We start from the raw sequence: 21,139 nt of genomic DNA on the forward strand, positions 1-21,139 counted from the left end.
CGGGAACGAACAGGGCGGTCTCACACTAAATCTGTGTGAACTGCAAATCTGGGGTGTGTAACAAAAGCGGACACATAAAACGTACATTTTTCTGTTTCTCTGCCTTTGTCTATGTCTTTTTGTCTGTCGTTTTGTCTATATGCCTGTCTCTGTCTCTGTCTGCTTCACGCAGCCGATATATTTGTCACTGTCACTGTCACTGTCACTGGTCCCGAAACCTGGTTTGGTCATGGGGGCACTGCAACGTAATCCAATTTTGGCAGTCATGGGATAGGGCCTGAGTTTCCGAAAAGTTCTTCTCTGTCCACTCAGTGATATTGTCTGCCCACCTCTTGCAATGTCTGTCTCGTCTCCTTTTCCCTTTTCCCCTTTTTCAAGACTCCTGTTCCCCTGCACTGTTCCCATCAGATCTCGTCACGTAGACATGCCATCTCATTTCAGTAGGTCTGCATACCGACCGACGTGCTGACTGATGGTTTTCCTGACATCTTCGTTTGTTTTGTGGTCTGTGAGGAAGATGAGCCTCTCTCTCTCTCTCTCTCTCTCTCTCTCTCTCTCTCTCTCTCTCTCTCTCTCTCTCTCTCAGATGACCTTCGAAGAATGTTCATTCCTCCCAAGTATTTTAACAGACCAACCTCGTCTAGACTAACATTACTCTTGTCAGTGTTTCTGTATAAATCATTTCAGAGGAGACACATTATGAGCTGATATTATATTGTTGAAATATACAGTATTCATGAATTACATGCATAATGTTTATGTGCGCAGTATTATCTAAAAAGTGTCATACTTATGTGCAACCCTATCAAATGGGGCTTTGACCTTTCTTGAATAAAACATCGTTATCGTCATCGTTCTCTCTCTCTCTCTGTCTCTGTCTCTCTCTCTCTTTCTCCCCCTCTCTCTCTGTGTCTCTCTCTCTGTCTCTGTCTGTCTCTGTCTCTCTCTCTCTCTCTCTCTCTCTCTCTCTCTCACACACACACACACACACACGGCTGATGTATGATAAAACTAAATATCTCTCTCTGTCTCTATCTGTGTCTCTCTTTGTCTCTGTCGCTCTCTCTCTTGCTCGCTCACTTGCAAAAAGTTCATGATAGGTTTATCGATGTTGATACAGTAATGTGATTTGCAAAATCAGTAGAATATTCTTCGTGGCAACACATAGACTAAAAACCACTTTGCCCTCCAGCCACTGTGGCGAAGTGGTAAATGTCACAGACTGACAGCCGGGAGGAAGCGGTTTGACCCCTTTTAGAAGAAAGCATTGTGGGATTTTTCGATCCATGGCCATTTTCTACCCAGGGCTGAGCAAGCTACGGGTTCTTCTTCTTCGTTCGTGGACTGCAACTCTCACATTCACTCGTATGCATACAAGTGGGCTTTTACGTGTATGACTGTTTTTACCCCATCATGTAGGTAGCCATACTCCGGTTTTGGGTATGCTATAGTTTCAAATGGGAAGACAAGGATCACACAGTTAAATGCCATTAAAAGCCCTGACATGACATTAAATTCAATGCACATCAAAATAAAAGTCCAAATGTCCATGTTTAGAAAACACAAAAACCCTTCATAACTAGTGTATGTTGAGGAATCGTCACTGAAGAAGGCATGTTGAACAACCAAAACAAAACAGACAGAAAATGAAGAAAAAGAAAAGCTGTGCTCTATGACCTGTATGTAACTGAAGTAGAAAAATAAGTTTACTGCTGACCATGTGTGATGTGCTGTGTGCAGACTGTCAGGCTGGGTGGTACGGGAAGCAGTGCAACACTGCCTGTTCTGTAGGATGTGAGGACGCCGTGTGTGATCGTCAGACAGGAAACTGTTCAGGTAACTGTTGTTATTAGATTCATTGTACTCAAATTTCATGAAATCAATACATGGCATCTGCTTCAGAAGCAAAATGTGCTCAAGTTGGCGTGCTCACAGATACACACACACACACACACACACACACACACACACACACACACACACACACACACAGAGAGAGAGAGAGAGAGAGAGAGAGAGAGAGAATATGCATACAAACCTTTTATTTAGATTAGGTCTTTGCCATTGTCTAAAGGGCAGTAAGAACACAATATTATCTTGATAACAATTGAATTATTAAAGCAACATACACAAAACCACATTGCTATGTATAGAATGGACATAACATAATATATGTTAAAACCTATGTTATACAAATATTGAGTTAGTAGTTTATAGATAAATAATTCCACATTTGACATTGTCATTTCTCGTTGACATGATTAAATCTAATCTAATAAGAGAGAGAGAGAGAGAGAGAGACAGAGACAGAGACAGAGAGAGAGAGAGAGAGAGAGAGAGAGAGAGAGAGAACTTTATTTGAAAAAAGCAGTCCTCGCTTACTTTAAATAGAAAGAAACAAAAAAGTAAATGATTACTATATATCACATATGAGCTGATTTCCTAATAAAATATTTCCAACTACAGTAATCCAAAGCCCTTTGTTTCACTGGTGCTGTACATCCAGAATGTAAAGCCAGTTTCTACGGACCATCCTGTAACCTTCAGTGTCAGCACCAGTGTCTGAACAATGAATGTAACAAGGACTCAGGACTGTGTGAAGAATGTTCTGGTAACTACCAAGGAGACACGTGCGCTGGTATGTTGTCTTGTTGCAGTCCTTGTGAATTTCAGAACTCAAGTGAGAATGTCAAGAATGTGAGAACACTGAACACTGCATTGTTTAATGTCATCAGCTGTACAGTCCCAGTGACACGGAATGGAAATCTGTGGTGAAAGAATGAAATAAAATGGAACAACAACAGCAACGCCAGCAACAACAAAAACAACAAACAAGCAAAAAAGAACAACAGCAACAACAACAAAAAAACAACAACAAAAAACAACAACAACAAAACAGAAAACAAACAAGCAAATTTAAAAAAAAAAAAAAAAGATTTGACACCCGGGTCTATTAAACTGACTATTGACCTTTCATGTTTTTAAAGCAAAATAAAGTTTCATGAAAACGAAACTCATTCTATCAGCGGAACTGAACTATCAACATGTATTACTCATCTTTGGAATACTACAGGCTTCGGCATTCTACTTCGCCATTGATCTGAATGTATCCTCATCGTAATCTATTCTCAACACACCAATACCATCCTTAATCCCTGACATACTTGTTTTTAAAATGAGACATTTTAACGAACCATATCAAATGCCTTTCAGTCAAATAAAATTCCATTTCATCCTCCCTTTGTAAAGAACACATCGGGAAAGGAGAGAGTGGGTATAAAACTACCTTGGAAGTGCGTTTAAACCATGTGTTTTGAGTCTAAATCTGAAAGACAGAGAGAGAGAGATTCAGATTCAGATAATTTAATGTGTTTCGGCCATAGGCATATATACACATTGGGGAAAATGAAGATGGATGGGGAAAGAGGGATGGGGGAAAAGGGATGGTGGAAGAGGAAATGGGTAATCCAGCAGTTCATTTACAGACTATGAAGTGACTTCATTTTAAACACAGTATATACGGACTAATTTTTTTTTCTTATAAAGTATGCGGTCATTTTCAAGATAGAGTATAATGTTAATTCACTGCACGGCATACATTCTAAATTACCAATAGCATTGGCATTCAAAGTTCAATGAAAATACGAGAAACACATTTTTCGGGGCGGTATTGATAAAATCCGTTAACTTGCATTGATTTGTTGTCTCCTTCTTACAGCATGGAAAATGAATTTGCCAGCTTGGCGACTTAAGTTATCGTTTTGACACACACACACACACAGAGAGAGAGAGAGAGAGAGAGAGAGAGAGAGAGAGAGAGAGAGAGAGAGAGAGAGAGAGAACTTTATTCTGTTAACAAAATACATGTTTTTCTTTCTTAAAAAAAGTGAGTTTATACATATGCGCCACTGTAGTTTGGGCATTCAGGGAGAGAGAGAGAGAGAAAGAGAGAGAAAGAGCTTATCTTATTAGAAATATGCATGTTTTTTCTTTCTTAAAATAGTAAATTAATTCATGCATATACGCCACTTTCTTATAAACTGTATTCCACTACAATAAACCCAAGACCTGTGGTTCACTGGTGCTGTATATCCTGATTTCAGAATGTAAAGCTGGTTTCTACGGACCATCCTGTAACCTCCAGTGTCAGCACCAGTGTCTGAACAATGAATGTAACAAGGACTCAGGACTGTGTGAAGAATGTCCTGGTAACTACGGAGGAAACACGTGTTCTGGTATGTTGTGTTGTTCCATTACTTGTGAATTTCAGAACGTGAGTGAGAATGTCGAGAATGTGAGAACAGTGAGCACTGCAATGTTTTATGTCATTAGCTGCGTGGACAGTGGTGGTGAGGCAAGAAAGTGGAACAACAAGAACAGTAACAAAAACAACAAAGAAAATAGAACAAAGAAAAATAATGTATTTGTCATTGGGGTTAGATAAACTGACTGTCAACCTTCCATTGTTTCAAGTAAAAGAAAGAAAGATTCATGAAAACGAAAATAATTATATTTTCTATCTTCGTAATAAAACTGTTAATATGTATTACACATCTTTTGATTACTACAGGCTTCATCCATGCACTTTGCCATTGATCTGACTGTATCCTGATCGTAATTAATTTTAAACACACCAATACCATCCTTACTCCTTGCCATACCTGTCTTGAAAATGGGACATTTTTTTTACGAACCATTGCCTTACAGGCAAATATTAATTCACTTCATCCTCCCTTTGCAACCACCCTCCCTTTGCAACCTACACATTGGACAAGGGGAATGTGGATGGGCCAGTATAAAATCACCTTGGTGTTTTGAGTCTAGATTTGAAATAGAGCACTTACAACTCAGAACTCAAAACGTTTTTTATTCAAGGATTACGATTTTAGGCATTCAGGCCTGTGACCCGCGGCAAACATAACATCCATACAGGCGCAAAAATGCATAAATGCATAAATAAATAAATAAATAAATACATATTTCGCCCTCACTTTATCAGTTAGGGATCATCATTGTGAAGACATTTAGATAAGGCAATGGCAAAATATAATTGATCATTGTCGTTCCTTAGCTAGTTCTGGTACATAAATATGATTCATGAGCTTTTAGTGTCTGAACAATGAATGTAACAAGGACTCAGGACTGTGTGAAGAATGTCCTGGTAACTACGGAGGAAACACGTGCTCTGGTATGTTGTCTTGTTCCATTACTTGTGAATTTCAGAACGGAAGTGAGAATATCACGAATGTAAGAACACTGAACACTGCATTGTTTAATGTTATCAGCTGTACAGTCCCAGTGACGCGGAGTGGAAATCAGTGGTGAAAGATTGAACTATAATGGAACAACAACTACAGAAACGCAAGCAACAACAAAAAACAACAAACAAACAAAAAAGGACAACAACAACAAACAAACAAACAAACAAACAAACAAACAAAAACGCATTTAGCATTATGGTCCAATAAACTGATCTATTAAAAAATACATGTTTTTTCTTTCTTAAAGAAAGTAAGTTAATACATATGCGCCACTATAGTTTGGGCATTCAGAGAGAGAGAGAGAGAGAGAGAGAGAGAGAGTTATTTCATTAGAAATGTGCATGTTTTTCCTTCTTAAGAATAGTAAATTAATTCACTTTCTTATAAAATGTTTTCCACTACAATAAATCCAAGACCTGTGGTTCAGTGGTGCTGTACGTCCTGATTTCAGAATGTAAAGCCAGTTTCTACGGACCATCCTGTAACCTCCGGTGTCCACACCAGTGTCTGAACAGTGAATGTATCAAGGACACAGGACTGTGTGAAGAATGTCCTGGTAACTTCGGAGGAAACACGTGCTCTGGTAGGTTGTGTTGTTCCGTTACTTGAGAATTTCAGAACGTGAGTGAGAATGTTGTTTTCTTGAGCATTGTGCAAGAGAAATGCTATTGGCATACTATAGGCGAATCGGTAAGAGACAGAAGCACTCCCGCCAAACACACACACACACACACACACACACACACACACACACACACACACACACACACACACAGAAGAAAATAGAATAATACATATACGCCACTTTCTTATAAAATGTATTCCACTACAATAAATCCAAGACCTGTGGTTCACTGGTGCTGTACATCCTGATTTCAGAATGTAAAGCTGGTTTCTACGGACCATCCTGTAACTTCCAGTGTCAGCACCAGTGTCTGAACAATGAATGTAACAAGGACTCAGGACTGTGTGAAGCTTGTCCTGGTAACTACCAAGGAAACACGTGCTCTGGTATGTTGTGTTGTTCCATTACTTGTGAATTTCAGAACGGGAGTGAGAATGTGGAGAATATGAGAACATTTAACACTGTAATGTTTTATGTCATTAGCTGCGTGGACAGTAGTGGTGAGGCAAGAAAGTGGAACAACAAGAACAACAAAGAAAATAGAACAAAGAAAAATAATGTATTTGTCATTGGGGTTAGATAAACTGACTGTCAGCCTTCCATTTTTTTCAAGTAAAAGAAAGAAAGATTCATGAAAACGAAAATAATTATATTTTATGTCTTCATAATAAAACTGTTCATATGTATTACACATCTTTCGATTACTACAGGCTTCACCCATGCAATTTGCCACTGATCTTACTGTATCCTGATCGTAATTAGTTTTAAACACACCAATACCATCCTTACTCCTTGCCATACCTGTCTTGAAAAAGGGACATTCAGAGAGAGAGAGAGAGAGAGAGATTCCTTTTATTAGAAATAAGCATGTTTTTCTTTCTTGAAAAAAGTAAATTATTTCATGTATACACGCCACTTTCTTATAAACTGTTTCCCACTACAATAAATCCAAGACCTGTGGTTCAGTGGTGCTGTACGTCCTGATTTCAGAATGTAAAGCCGGTTTCTACGGACCATCCTGTAACCTCCGGTGTCCACACCAGTGTCTGAACAGTGAATGTATCAAGGACACAGGACTGTGTGAAGAATGTCCTGGTAACTTCGGAGGAAACACGTGCTCTGGTAGGTTGTGTTGTTCCGTTACTTGAGAATTTCAGAACGTGAGTGAGAATGTTGTTTTCTTGAGCATTGTGCAAGAGAAATGCTATTGGCATACTATAGGCGAATCGGTAAGAGACAGAAGCACTCCCGCCAAACACACACACACACACACACACACACACACACAGAAGAAAATAGAATAATACATATACGCCACTTTCTTATAAAATGTTTTCCACTACAATAAATCCAAGACCTGTGGTTCACTGGTGCTGTATACCCTGACTTCAGAATGTAAAGCCAGTTTCTACGGACCATCCTGTAACTTCCAGTGTCAGCACCAGTGTCTGAACAATGAATGTAACAAGGACTCAGGACTGTGTGAAGCTTGTCCTGGTAACTACCAAGGAAACACGTGCTCTGGTATGTTCTGTTGTTCCATTACTTGTTAATTTCAGAACGGGAGTGAGAATGTGGAGAATGTGAGAACAGTTAACACTGTAATGTTTTATGTCATTAGCTGCGTGGACAGTGGTGGTGAGGCAAGAAAGTGGAACAACAAGAACAACAACAAAAACAACAAAGAAAAATAATGTATTTGTCATTGGGGTTAGATAAACTGACTGTCAGCCTTCCATTTTTTTCAAGTAAAAGAAAGAAAGATTCATGAAAACGAAAATAATTATATTTTATGTCTTCATAATACAACTGTTAATATGTATTACACATCTTTCGATTACTACAGGCTTCACCCATGCAATTTGCCACTGATCTTACTGTATCCTGATCGTAATTAGTTTTAAACACACCAATACCATCCTTACTCCTTGCCATACCTGTCTTGAAAAAGGGACATTCAGAGAGAGAGAGAGAGAGAGAGAGATTCCTTTTATTAGAAATAAGCATGCTTTTCTTTCTTGAAAAAAGGAAATTAATTCATGTATATACGCCACGTTATTATAAAATGTTTTCCACTACAATAAATCCAAGACCTATGGTTCACTGGTGCTGTATACCCTGATTTCAGAATGTAAAGCCAGTTTCTACGGACCATCCTGTAACCTCAAGTGTCAGCACCAGTGTCTGAACAATGAATGTATCAAGGACTCAGGACTGTGTGAAGAATGTCCTGGTAACTACCAAGGAAACATGTGCTCTGGTATGTTGTGTTGTTCCATTACTTGTGAAACAAACAAAAACAAAAAAAAACAAAAAAAAGCATTTAGTCTAGTGTTCTAGTAAACTGATCTATTAAAAATTACATGTTTTTCTTTCTTAAAAAAGTAAGTTAATACAGATGCGCCACTGTAGTTTGGGCATTCAGAGAGAGAGAGAAAGAGACAAAGAGAGACAGAGACGGGGAGACAGAGTTATTTTATTAGAAATGTGCATGTGTTTCTTTCTGAAAAAATGTAAATTAATTCATGTATGTACGCCACTTTCTTATAAAATGTTTTCCAGTACAATAAATCCAAGACCTGTGGTTCACTGGTGCTGTACACCCTGATTTCAGAATGTAAAGCTGGTTTCTATGGACCATCCTGTAACCTCCAGTGTCAGCACCAGTGTCTGAATAATGCATGTAACAAGGTCTCAGGACTGTGTGAAGAATGTCCTGGTAACTACCAAGGAAACACGTGCTCTGGTATGTTGTCTTGTTCCATTGTGTCTCTGAGCTTTTAAGCCGGGAAAAAAAAGAAACTTTGAAAGATTTATTTTACTGTTGAGTCCGCAATTCAAAATACTTTGCCACTGCTGATCTCATTTTATGCAGTATTTTAGCCTAAGGTCACTGTAGTTTGGGCATTCAAAGAGAGAGAGAGAGAGACAGAGAATTCATTTTATTAGAAATATGCAGGTTTTTCTTTCTTAAAAAAAAGTAAATTGATTCATGTATACACGCCACTTTCCTAATGAAATGTTTCCCACTACAATACATTCATGACCTGTGGTTCACTGGTGCTGTATATCCTGATTTCAGAATGTAAACTCAATTTCTACGGAGCATCCTGTAGCCTCCAGTGTCCGCACCAGTGTCTGAACAATGAATGTAACAAGGACTCAGGACTGTGTGAAGAATGTCCTGGTAACTACGGAGGAAACACGTGCTCTGGTATGTTGTGTTGTTCAATTACTTGTGAATTTCAGAACGGGAGTGAGAATGTTGTGTTCTAGAGCATTGTCCAAGAGAAATGCTATTGGCATACTATAGGCGAATGGGTAAGAGTGAGAAACACCCCTGCCACACACACACACACACACACACACACACACACACACACACACACAGAGAGAGAGAGAGAGAGAGAGAGAGAGAGAGAGAGAAGTAGATTAATACATATGCGCCGCTTTCCTAAAGAAATGTTTTCCACTACAGTAATCCAAAGACCTGTGGTTCACTGGTGCTGTACACCCTGATTTCAGAATGTAAAGCCGGTTTCTACGGACCATCCTGTAACCTCGGGTGTCAGCACCATTGTCTGAACAATGAATGTAACGAAGACTCAGGACTGTGTGAAGAATGTCCTGGTAACTACAGAGGAAACACGTGTTCTGGTATGTTGTCTTGTTGCAGTGTGTGTGTGTGTGTGTGTGTGTGTGTCTGTGTGTGTGTCTGTGTGTGTGTGTGTTTGTGCGCGCGCACACGCACATTCTGTGTTGTTTGGAGAGAGAGAAAGAGGCGTTAATTAGTTGTTGGCTTTACGCAATGTGGATCACAAATGGTTATTGCTATTCACCTTTTTCAAAATTAAAAGCATGAAAATTGGTTATACCTATAAAATGAAATGGCAGTTTTTACATCTTTACCATTTTGCCAGATCTCTGTTTTTGACTTACTCACAACACCAGAACCTTTCAGATATTTCAGCAACCAGAACACATTGGTCGTCTTCAGACAAAACAACCTCACCGAAACAGCGGAAGTATCACTGTCCACAGAAAACGCTGATGTTTGTTTTCTGATTGTCACATGCTATCTCAGTTAAGAAGTTGGACAGGCAAGAAACGTTCACTTCTATGAATTCAGCCTATTTCCATATAAATCGTGTTCTTTAGACGTAGACATGCTCTACTTTGTGTTCAACTTTCGTAGATATTCCGAAGAGAGAGAGAGACAGAGAGCGACAGAGACAGAGACAGAGAGAGAGATCCATGCATTGCTTTCGTTAAAATCAATAATGAAGAAAAAGTAAATGAACAATATATATAATACACGAGCCTAATAGAATGTTTCCATCGACAATACATCCAAAACCTGTGGTTCGCTGGCACTGTACACCCTGATTCCAGAATGTAAAGCTGGTTTCTACGGAGCATCCTGTAACATCCAGTGTCAGCACCAGTGTCTGAACAATGAATGTACCAGGGACACAGGACTGTGTGAAGCTTGTCTGGAGAACTACCAGGGAAACACGTGCTCTGGTATGTTGTCTTATATTCTTTACAATGTATGAGTGTGTGTGGGTGGCGGGGTAAGGGGGGGCTGAATGGGTGTGTGTGTCTGTATGTAAGTATGTGCTATCGATACAGAAAGAGATGTGGATAGATCAAATCAAGAGAGAAAAAGAAGGGGAAGGGGGGTGGGGTGGGGGTCGAGAGACTGGCACTGACACAGACACCGACACTGGTTTCCTTGCCATTGGCAGAAATACCCTTTTGCTAGGGGGGCTACGAGAGATACCAACATAGTGCCGATAAACTTCGGCATAAATTGTTTGGCTGTAATTAAAATATGTCCCCAAAAGGAACTAGTCATCAATCATCTAAAGCATTCTCACCATCACTCACACGCTCACACACAATCAGAAACCCACACGCATAAACAGACATGCATATCGTCACACACTCCACATGATTAAATATGAAGCTTTAAATGCGATCATACAGAAAATAGGGAGGGAGGGAACGGTATAGGCAGAACAAGGGTTTAATGGTGATTTCAGGAAAAAAGCTGGAAAAAAACAAAGAATTACAAAAGATAATAAATCAACCCTCTCTAAATATTGTTACGAGGGGTGTTCATTAAACAATTTCCCCTGACCCACTTCCCATGTACTGAAAGGAACGAAACTTAGCACAGTTATTAGTCTTTTTATTAGCCTTTCTCTACATAGATACAACTAAGGGTGACACACCTCTCCCATCGCTTTACGCAGCTGTTAAGACCTTGCCCGTAGAAGTCTGCAGGTTGCACCAGAAGCCACGACCTGACCTCGGAAAAAAGCGTTTCATTGTCTGAAAAGCGCTTGCCTTTCAAAAATGACTTCATGGCTGGAAAGAGGTGGAAGTCAGATGGTGTGAGGTCGGGAGAGTTAGGGGCTGAGGAAGGATTTCATAGCCGCAGGACATTGCTTCCGTGTGGGCAACATGCAAGTTGTAAACCGGGTTATTTCCTTGCAGGAGGCCAACAACTTTGGTCAGTATGCCACGCCTCTCGGGTTGATGGCCTCCCGCAATTTCCGCAGCAATAAAGAGTAGTATACCCAGTAATTGTGGTACCCTTTGCCAGGAAATTCATAATGACAACTCCGCGCTGTTCCCAAAATACCGTGAGTATGACTTTGTCCGCCGAGGGTTGGAATGCACCTTCTTTGGTGGTGGCGAGTCAAAATGCTTCCGTTGCTTTGACTGGGCTTTAATCTCTGGGTCACAGTGATGGACCCATGCTTGATCTGTCAAAGAAGTCGTGGCTTACGGGGTACATGGCTAAAAGCGCCAGGGAGCACGTGACGTTCCTGCTTCTGGAAAGTGTGAACAATTGGGGAATCCATAGTGCAGGCAACCTCCGCATGTGCAAAAAAGACAGACTCTACACTAATCTTGGCATCTTGGGCTAGCTGGTGAACAATTATGCAGCAATCCCCCCAAAAAGGCGGCCTTCACAACGGATGGTGTCTTTATGGCGGACTGTAGTCGCCCGGAAATGGGAGCCATTTCCGACTATGTCTGACCATGTTTGAACTGACGATGCCAGTACCTACGTCATACGATGGGGCATCCTCCCCTTAAGTCTCGTTCATTTCATTGAAAGTCTCCCTTGGTGTGCGGCCTCTCAAGTACAGACCCATGATGATGATGATCGCACTGCATTCAACTGGCTCTGTTATCACACCTTACTCCATCATAGCACATGTGGAAGATAAACCGTTGAGTACATATATGCAAATTACCGCGCGAACTGTAGAGATATGTATTATCATACATGTGCAATGTCAGCCTCCTACAATATCCGACTGTAAGTCAGAGGATATATTTAATGAACATCATTTGTATTGCATACGCATTGAGTCTGAATTAATGCTATTCAAATGCCATTCATTATCATTATTATACGAACACTGACAGGCACATCTGCCTTACATCAGGTGAAGAAGCTCAAAGGACAACATCAATTGATACAAGAAAGAAATAGAGTTAATATCCCAAATGATTCCAACATTCATTTTATAGATAGTTTAACGTAACTCGAAGACTCGAAGACAAGACCTGCCACACTCTATCTTCTTTGAACGACATGAGTGATACACAATGTTTGTCATTATTAAAAACAAAAACAGCAGAACTATCCTTCTAAACCTACAAACTGGTTTGCAGTAAGAATTTTGCCTCCAGCGTCAAGACCAGTAATAAGAGAGTGAATGTGGTCTGTGTTATTTAAAGTACATCCAATATATATTAAAACACTCTGATTACAGATTACAGAATGCAAAGCTGGTTTCCACGGAACATTGTGTAACGCCCTTTGTCAGTACCAGTGTCTGAACAATGAATGTACCAGGGACACAGGGCTATGTGAAGCTTGTCTGGAGAACTATCAGGGAAACACGTGCTCAGGTATGGAACATGTGGGTATGAGAATGTATCTCTGAAAGCAATGTGCGCGTAGGAATAGTGGGAAATCACAGTGAGATACAGACTGAGTATGTAAATCAACAGAACTGATTCAGAACAGGTTTTTCCTTCAGCTTTATCAATCAGTCAATCAGCCAATCAATCAATCAATGACTTTATTGTATGAGTATAGAATTTGCCTTCTTGCTCGTGGTAAAGAAAATGAAAAATTATTTTAAGAGATAGTAATTCTAAACAGGTGGAGACATTGGTTCCATCATCAAATCAAAACACACACAAACAAACATAGTTGGAGGGTGGGGAGAGAGGGAAGGAAGGGCGTTGCACTATCATCATCACAGTAGGTTTGTTATTAATACAAACACCAAGGTTCGACATACAAACACATTAGTTGACAAGTATTAATCTTAAAATTAAACTCTCTCTCTCTCTCTCTCTCTCTCTCTCTCTCTCTCTCTCTCTCTCTCTCTGTATATATATCAGGGACAGGTGAGGGTGATGTGTGTGTGGGGGGAGGGGTGTGTGGAGGTACGAAATAGATGAAGTGATAGGGGGGAAGGCCAAATTGCAAGTTTAAGAAGAAGTAAACCGCAGATTGAGACTTCATTTGAAAATGTTAAAAGAATTACTTCATCTATCACATAAATGCACAAAATTTTGTAAATAACAAGATCTTCAAATAATTATGTCAACTACGATAGTTGAATTTTGTCAGTGCAAAGAGGCGTCTGAAATCAATACTGCTGTAGGAACGAAATATCATTTGAATATGCTTTTCTTCGTAAGCGGCATTTTATACTTCCGGATAGAGGGAAGCATTTTGAAACAGGGGTACAGGGGGTGAGAACAGTCATTTGTAATCTGGACAGCCCTCCGCCTCATTGTTTGTTAGTAGATCGTCTGAGGGCAGTTGTTTTGTTCCGGTAATTTTGCCAGCCATGTTCACAGCCATACTATCTCACGATTCTCAAAATGCTTTGATCAATGCAGGCATTTGAGTGTAAAACCCACCTTTAAATACTTTGCAACAAAATATCAGTTCGATTATGTTGATAAGAGCCCTGACAACTTTGTCCGTAACACCAGCCTTCTGTGTGTGTAGTTGATGCAGTTCAGTGTGTGTGTCCACAGCTCTTACAGACACCATGACAGACAACACGCCTGTGATTGTTGGTGCTGTGGTGTCAGTCATCGTCCTCATTCTCAGTGTCGTCCTCATCGTTATCTTCATAAGAAGGTAAGTTCTCTCTCTCTCTCTCTCTCTCTCTCTCTCTCTCTCTCTCTCTCTCTCTCTCTCTCTGTGTGTGTGTGTGTGTGTGTGTGTGTATATATATATATATATATATATATATATATATATATATATATATATACACATGTGTGTGTGTGTGTGTGTGTGTGTGTGTGTGTGTGTGTGTGTGTGTGCGTACATACATATATGCATAGTATTTATGTATCATGCTGTATTGTAATACACTATGAGAGTTTGTTTATTCAGAATAATGAAATCACCACTGTGAGGATATTCCCTATCTTACGACGATATTGTAGAAAATTAGTTCACTGGACTCAATGCTTGCTTTTACAACACAGCAGATGATGAAAAAAAACTGATGAATAAAATTGGCAGCTGGCAAAAGCATAATGTTTGCAAATATTGTGTATCCCTTCATTTGGTGGCCAAACATTTCATTGCCACTGTTGATTTTTTTTTTTCAGAAGGCAACAAAACAGCGCTAAGTCACGTGCTCAGGAGTCCAACACGTGCAACACGGCACAGAACAGCGTGGAACTGGGACAGCCGGAACGTGCTGGCTCCTCCCCACTGTGGTTTGCTCCAGTCATCGCCACTGGAGGTAGGGGTCACAAAGCCTGCACACAAATGCGCACACCTTGTGATACAACAGGCAGATACATGCACGCCACCATTTGCAAGGTGTCTTCAGTGTGTGTGTGTGTGTGTGTGATTCTGTAGGAATGACATGTGAGCGATGAAGTCTTTGCTATTGGTTATTTTCTTGTTTATTGTTGTTGTTTTTGTTTTGTTTTTGTTTTTTGGTTTGTTTCTTGTTGTTTTTTTTTTTAAGAATATAATATATATTGATTGGGCACCATTGTAAACTAAATCATTGGTTTTATTCTTTATTTTAATATTTCAAATCTGTCAAGAATCTACTAAAACTGTAACTGAATTTTTTACTCGCAGATGAATCGCATACCAAGCCCAAAGCCCAGGTAAAACCAGTGCGCAGGCCAGCCACCCAACACACATCTGCCCCACCTAAAGAGGACATTTACCAGAACGTTGACCTTCAGCCACAGACTTCGGCGTCTGGTTCCCCACCCACGGCCCCTGACCCGCCCGCACAGCACAGCGGAGCAGCCAGCGACGTGCACACACCCAGGTCGGAGCCACTGACTGAAGACGAAGAGCTGGACGCTCCGTGGAGCGGACAGGAGGAGGAGATCTACTCTAACGACCCGTCCTGCACCAGCGTCATCCGTCTTGACCAGCTGCAGGAGACCATTGTGGGCAGTCTGCGAGAGGGCAAGATCGCTGAGGAGTTTCCGGTAAGGCTGACAACTTGCTTCAACTTTTCGGCTGTGCACACGTGGAACATCATCATGATATCATGTGTGAAGCTATTTAACAAGTGCATTCCTGCAAGCAAGAAACAGATTTTAAGAAATGTTGATGGTCTTACACATCATAAAAGAATGATGATAATAACAAAAAAATCAACATGTCAAATGTCTAACACTCGTGATGTAATGACGTGTTTCAGTTCATGGCTGGTCTCAAACGGTTCCCTCTGACAAACGGAAAAAGAGAAGAGAACCGTTACAAGAATCGTTTCAGCAGTGTTCTCCCATGTGAGTATTTCAGGTTGATCAGTGCTCATGTTGGGACACGTGCAAAACGTCCAATTCTTTGTCCACTGGTTTAATTATGGTTAGAAAAAGATTTTATGAGTGAAAGTCTGCAAAAGGAATGGCTGAACTCTGCATCCGTGACTGTGGAGTGGCTGACTGGACCTAGCACCACCAACTTGTCCTGTACTCGGGTGTGCTGACACTGGGTTGTATTGATCTGACTCCTTCGTTAACATCCGTTAAATTAAAATGAGACATTGATTGATGACCTACCCAGTGACTTAAAATGTGAATGCAACCTGATGAGAGTTGTAGCCCACGTGCACGGAAGAAATGGAAGAAGAAAACATCGAGCAATATTACAAACCACGTAACTGTGGGTTTTCTTCTCACGTGCACATTATTTCACACTGCTGGCATCATGCATATTGTAAAACAAGTTAATATTTCATTGTCTTGGGAAGAAGCCTTGTGCTTGTTTTTCAAAGACGCAAATCCGCAGTAGCTTGTATTCACTGGAAACTATATCGGATTAATGCCTCAGTAAATCTAAGTCATGATTAATGTTTGTTTTAACTGGTCCAGATGACAGAAATCGCGTGGTGCTGGAACAAGTGGATGGTGACGATTCCTCAGATTACATCAACGCCAGTTTTGTCAAGGTGAGGTGTGTCCCTCCCCGCCACTTGATTTTCACCAAGTTCCTCCCCTTCTGTATGGGAGAGAGACAGACAGACCGACACAGACACACAGAGAGAGACACACAGAGAGACACACACACAGAGATGGTGGAAGGAACAGAGAGGCTTTTGACCAGAAAGTTTAAGGCATCCATCAATATTACATTTGCATTTACATGGTAATGGTACGTGTGAGAGTTATGTAACGGGTTGGAAGGTAAAAGTGAAAGACACATCGAAAGACAAATGAATTAACAAATGCCCGAAGAAATAGGGATTTCAAGACGTTCGTGTATGTCAGCTATATTATGAAGAATATGAATGTGAGTAAACACTGTGGTGGACTGAAGTATATCATTGCATGGTTTTCTTTATTCATGAGTTCATATCCACAGCCAAACGAAAGATACATTGGCTTTGAAAGATAATTTTAAACCAAATAAGATTTTTTTCTGTGTGTGCGTGTTTTTTTGTTTGTTTGTTTTTTTTTGGGTTTTTTAGGTCTCTGTCAGTTTGCACCTTGTTGTCCAGTGATGCCATGAATGAATAAAACATATTTCTGAACAGGGATACAAGACTGGCAAGGCGTATATCGCAGCTCAAGGTACATCTCTGTCTCCCTCTGTCTCTCTGTCTCCCTCTTTTTCATGCGTCTCTTTGCCTCTGTTTTTCTCTGTTATTCGCTATGCCTCTATCTGTCTGGCTGCCCTGCCTCTCTCTCTCCTACTCTCTTTCTCTCACTATCGTGGTCTTTGACTGTCTAGTTAGTCGTTTTAAATTGACACCAACTTACCAGCGGTGTGATGTTGTGAATACATTCCAATGATAATCATTTTCCCCTACACACCTCACCGTAAAGACATGAAACCAAATAGAACATATGGCCACGGCAGGGCTGTAAAAGAGACAATAAATATCGCGATATATGACATAAATATCCCATGCCCCATGTCTGTGGTGGTGTGTCCATCGAGATCGATGATGACCATCGTTGTCATCCAGATGGGGGATGGGGGAGGGTGGTGGTGGGGTGGGGGGAAGGATGCTCATGAATCTATCTGTGAGTGCGCAGATGGCTGAATAGTCCAATCTGCACACGAAATGTTCGCTGACAGTTGGGGCAGACAAAGACAGGCATATCATTGTCAGGGAGCTTGTTTGCCCGTGACTTTCTGGCCTGCCTCTTCTCAACAGCTGCAGCAGTCCTGTTGGCCTCGCACAACCTGGCGCCTTTGTGCACAGCAGCGCGCCATTTGTCACGGTCCACTGCAGATTCCTCCCAGGAGTCAGGGTTGATATCAAACGCTTTCAGGGAGACTTTCAGAGTATCTCTGAAGCGCTTCTTCTGACCTCCGTGTGATCTCTTCCCTTGTTGCAGCTCGCCATAGAAGAGCCTTTTGGGCAGCCGATGGTCTGGCATGCGCGCCACGTGTCCAGCCCAGCGAAGCTGGGACTGCATCAGGATGGTGAAGATGCTGGGAAGGGTGGCTTTTGCGAGCACCTCTGTGTCTGGGGTCTTGTCTTGCCACTTGATGTTCAGTAGCTTCCTTAGGCATGTTGTGTGGAAGTGGTTCAGCTTCTTGGCATGTCGTTGGTACACTGTCCAAGTTTCGCAGGCGTACAGTAGTGTGGGGAGAACTAATGCTCTGTAGACCTTTAGCTTGGTCTCAAGACTAATGCCTCTTCTGTTCCAGACATTTGCATTGAGTCTACCAAAAGTTGCGCTTGCTCTTGCAATCCTGACGTTCACTTCATCGTCGATGGTCGCATTTCGTGACAGTGTGCTGCCAAGGTATGTGAACCGCTCCACCGCACTGAGTCTCTGACCGTTGACTGTGATGTTGGGCTCAACGTAGGGTTTCCCTGGGGCTGGCTGATGGAGAACTTCAGTTTTCCTCGTGCTGATGGTAAGGCCGAAGTTCCTGCTGGCAGTGGCAAACTTGTCGACGCTGAGTTGCATGTCAGCTTCAGATCCAGCGTTGAGGGCACAATCATCAGCAAACAAAAAGTCTCTGATGATGTCTGTCATGACCTTCGTTTTTGCTTGAAGCCTTCTGAGGTTAAACAGCTTGCCATCTGTTCGGTACTTTAGGCCGATTCCAACATCGCCATCTCTGAAGGCATCAGTAAGCACTGCAGAGAACCTGAGGCTGAACAGCGTTGGAGCCAGGACGCAGCCTTGCTTGACACCATTTGTGACAGCAAAAGGAGCAGATGTTTCACCATTGTCCTGGACTCGAGCCTGCATGCCTTCATGGAATTGGCTGACCAAGGAAATAAATTTCCGAGGGCATCCGTAATTGGCCATGATCTTCCACAGTGCCTCTCTACTCACGGTGTCGAAGGCTTTAGTGAGGTCGACATAGGTGGAGAACAGATCAGCATTTTGCTCCTGACATTTCTCTTGCAGCTGCCTTGCAGCAAACACCATGTCAGTGGTTCCGCGCTCTTTCCGGAATCCACATTGGCTCTCAGGCAAATGACCTTGGTCAAGGTGTGCTGTGAGGCGGTTAAGTAGGATCCTGGCAAGTATCTTGCCTGCGATGGAGAGCAAGGAAATGCCCCGATGGTTATCACAGGCTTGCCGGTTCCCCTTTCGCTTGTACAAGTGAATGATAGATGCATCTTTGAAATCCTGGGGGATCGTCTCTTCTTTCCACATGAGTGAGTACAGCTGATGAAGCTTCTCAGTCAGCACAGTGCCTCCATCCTTGTAGACCTCTGCTGGTATGGAGTCTGAGCCAGGTGCTTTGCCACTGGATAGCAGACGGATTGCTTTCTGGGTCTCAAGAAGTGTTGGCGGATCGTCCAGTGCTTCGTTGGTGGGGACTTGTAGGAGACGGTCTATGGCTTCATCATTTATGGAGGAAGGGCGATTTAAGACACTGTTGAAGTGCTCAGCCCATCGTTCGAGAATGTTCTCCTTCTCGGTGATCAAGGTATTCCCATCTGCACTGAGGAGGGGGGATGATCCTGAGGATGTGGGGCCGTAGACTTCTTTTAAGGCATCATAGAACCTCTTCATATCGTGCCTGTCAGCATATCCCTGGATCTCATCAGCTTTGTCACTCAGCCACTTATCCTGCATCTGGCGTAACTTTTGCTGAACAGTCCTGCGGATGGCATTGTATGCATCCTTTTTTGATGTGGACTTTGGGTTGCTCAGGTGGGCATGATGCAGACGGCGTTTCTCATCCAGAAGCTGCTTGATTTCATCACAGTTTTCATCAAACCAGTCTTTGTGCTTTCTAGTCATGGGTCCCAGGGTCTCTGAAGCTGTACTATAGATCAGCTCACGCAGGGTCCTCCAGTCAGACTCCACATTCTGGTTGTCCAGAGAGGCGGATTCCAGACGATCTTCCAGCAGCACCACAAAGGACTGTTTGATGGTGATGCTTTTCAGCTTAGCGATGTTGAGCCGTTTTGGAGCCTTCTGGCCTTGGGGGCGTCTCTTGGGTTAGATTCGAATATTCAGCTTCGAGACTACAAGACGATGGTCTGTCCAACACTCGGCGCCGCACATGGTCTTTGTTACACGTACATCTTGCCTATCCCTTTTCCTGACGATGACATAATCGATGAGATGCCAATGCTTTGAGCGAGGGTGCATCCATGACGTCCTGTTACGGGTAGGGAGGCAGAAAACTGTGTTGGTTATCAGCAGTTCGTGCTCTGCACAGGTATGAAGCAAAAGCAATCCATTTGGGTTGCAGTGGCCCACACCGTGCTTTCCAATCACTCCATCCCAGGAGATGTAGTCAGAGCCAACTCTAGCATTGAAGTCCCCAAGAATGATGAGCTTGTCTGCTTTAGGGATGGCAGCAATGACAGAGTGAAGGTCCTCGTAGAACTTCGCCTTCACTTCATCCGGGTTGGTCATGGTTGGGGCGTAGGCACTGACAATGGTGAGGTGCTTCTGGCCAGATGCCAGTGGGAGTTTCATGGTCATAAGCCTATCGTTGACTCCCTTTGGGATTCCAGCTAGCTTGCTGACAAGTGCTGTTTTTACTGCAAAACCAACGCCAGTCTCACGTCGCTCTTCGCTTCCTCGTCCACTCCAGAAGAAGGTGTAACCAGATCCCCGTTCACAGAGCTCGCCTTCGCCTGCAAGCCGAGTCTCACTCAAGGCTACGATGTCGATGTTGTATCTGGCGAGTTCGGATGCAACTAGTGCCGTTCTCCTTTGGGGTCTGTCCGCGTTATCTCTGTCCAGGAGAGTCCTTATGTTCCAAGCACCAATGGTGAGAGGAACGATCCTTGTTTTTTTCTTTTCTTTCTCTTTGTTTCGACCGCTGATGTAGGGTCCCCGCCAGCCGCGGTATGCTGGCCAGGGTGATATGGAGCAGGCAATTTTTAGGGCACCTTTTCTAGCCCCTTCCTCATGCCAGGGAGGTGAGCAGTGCATTCCTAAAGAGGGCTGCTCAGACGCTCAGACGGCTGCCGAGCTCCATCGCTGCTCTTGTCGACGAAGAACGACCCTATGGCCTGAGCTGCCTGCGTGCAGGTCTGCGGCTGCGACTGCCAGTGTACCCACACCTGTCGTTTCGTCGCTCGCCTGTCGCCACAGGACTTGGGGGTGATGAAATGATGAAGGATGAAAGGTCATTTTGGATGACTGATGACTTGCGCGATGAGTTTGTTTAAAGTGAAGAGGAGTTGCGCAACGTCGACCTCACTCTCTCGTCCGGGTCCACCAATTTCCAGTAGCAAGACTAAGTCGAGACGACTGGAGGATGAGCACGGAT

The 21,139-nt window shown here is 42.4% G+C and overlaps 1 protein-coding gene across 1 annotated transcript in view; it reads left to right on the plus strand.

Annotated features, from left to right (window-relative positions):
- Positions 1 to 21,139, plus strand: part of LOC143296653 (uncharacterized) — a 68,802-nt gene that overhangs the window by 38,072 nt on the left and 9,591 nt on the right. The window contains exons 9-20 of the mRNA XM_076608683.1: positions 1,741 to 1,836; positions 8,015 to 8,146; positions 8,501 to 8,632; positions 8,969 to 9,100; positions 9,412 to 9,543; positions 10,279 to 10,410; positions 13,972 to 14,077; positions 14,560 to 14,696; positions 15,047 to 15,411; positions 15,627 to 15,714; positions 16,300 to 16,376; positions 16,962 to 16,998. Of these exons, the coding sequence (XP_076464798.1) occupies positions 1,741 to 1,836; positions 8,015 to 8,146; positions 8,501 to 8,632; positions 8,969 to 9,100; positions 9,412 to 9,543; positions 10,279 to 10,410; positions 13,972 to 14,077; positions 14,560 to 14,696; positions 15,047 to 15,411; positions 15,627 to 15,714; positions 16,300 to 16,376; positions 16,962 to 16,998 (1,566 nt within the window). The remainder of the gene's footprint in view (positions 1 to 1,740; positions 1,837 to 8,014; positions 8,147 to 8,500; positions 8,633 to 8,968; positions 9,101 to 9,411; positions 9,544 to 10,278; positions 10,411 to 13,971; positions 14,078 to 14,559; positions 14,697 to 15,046; positions 15,412 to 15,626; positions 15,715 to 16,299; positions 16,377 to 16,961; positions 16,999 to 21,139) is intronic.

This window comes from Babylonia areolata, chromosome 21, assembly GCF_041734735.1.
Source record: "Babylonia areolata isolate BAREFJ2019XMU chromosome 21, ASM4173473v1, whole genome shotgun sequence".
NCBI lineage: Eukaryota > Metazoa > Mollusca > Gastropoda > Neogastropoda > Buccinidae > Babylonia > Babylonia areolata.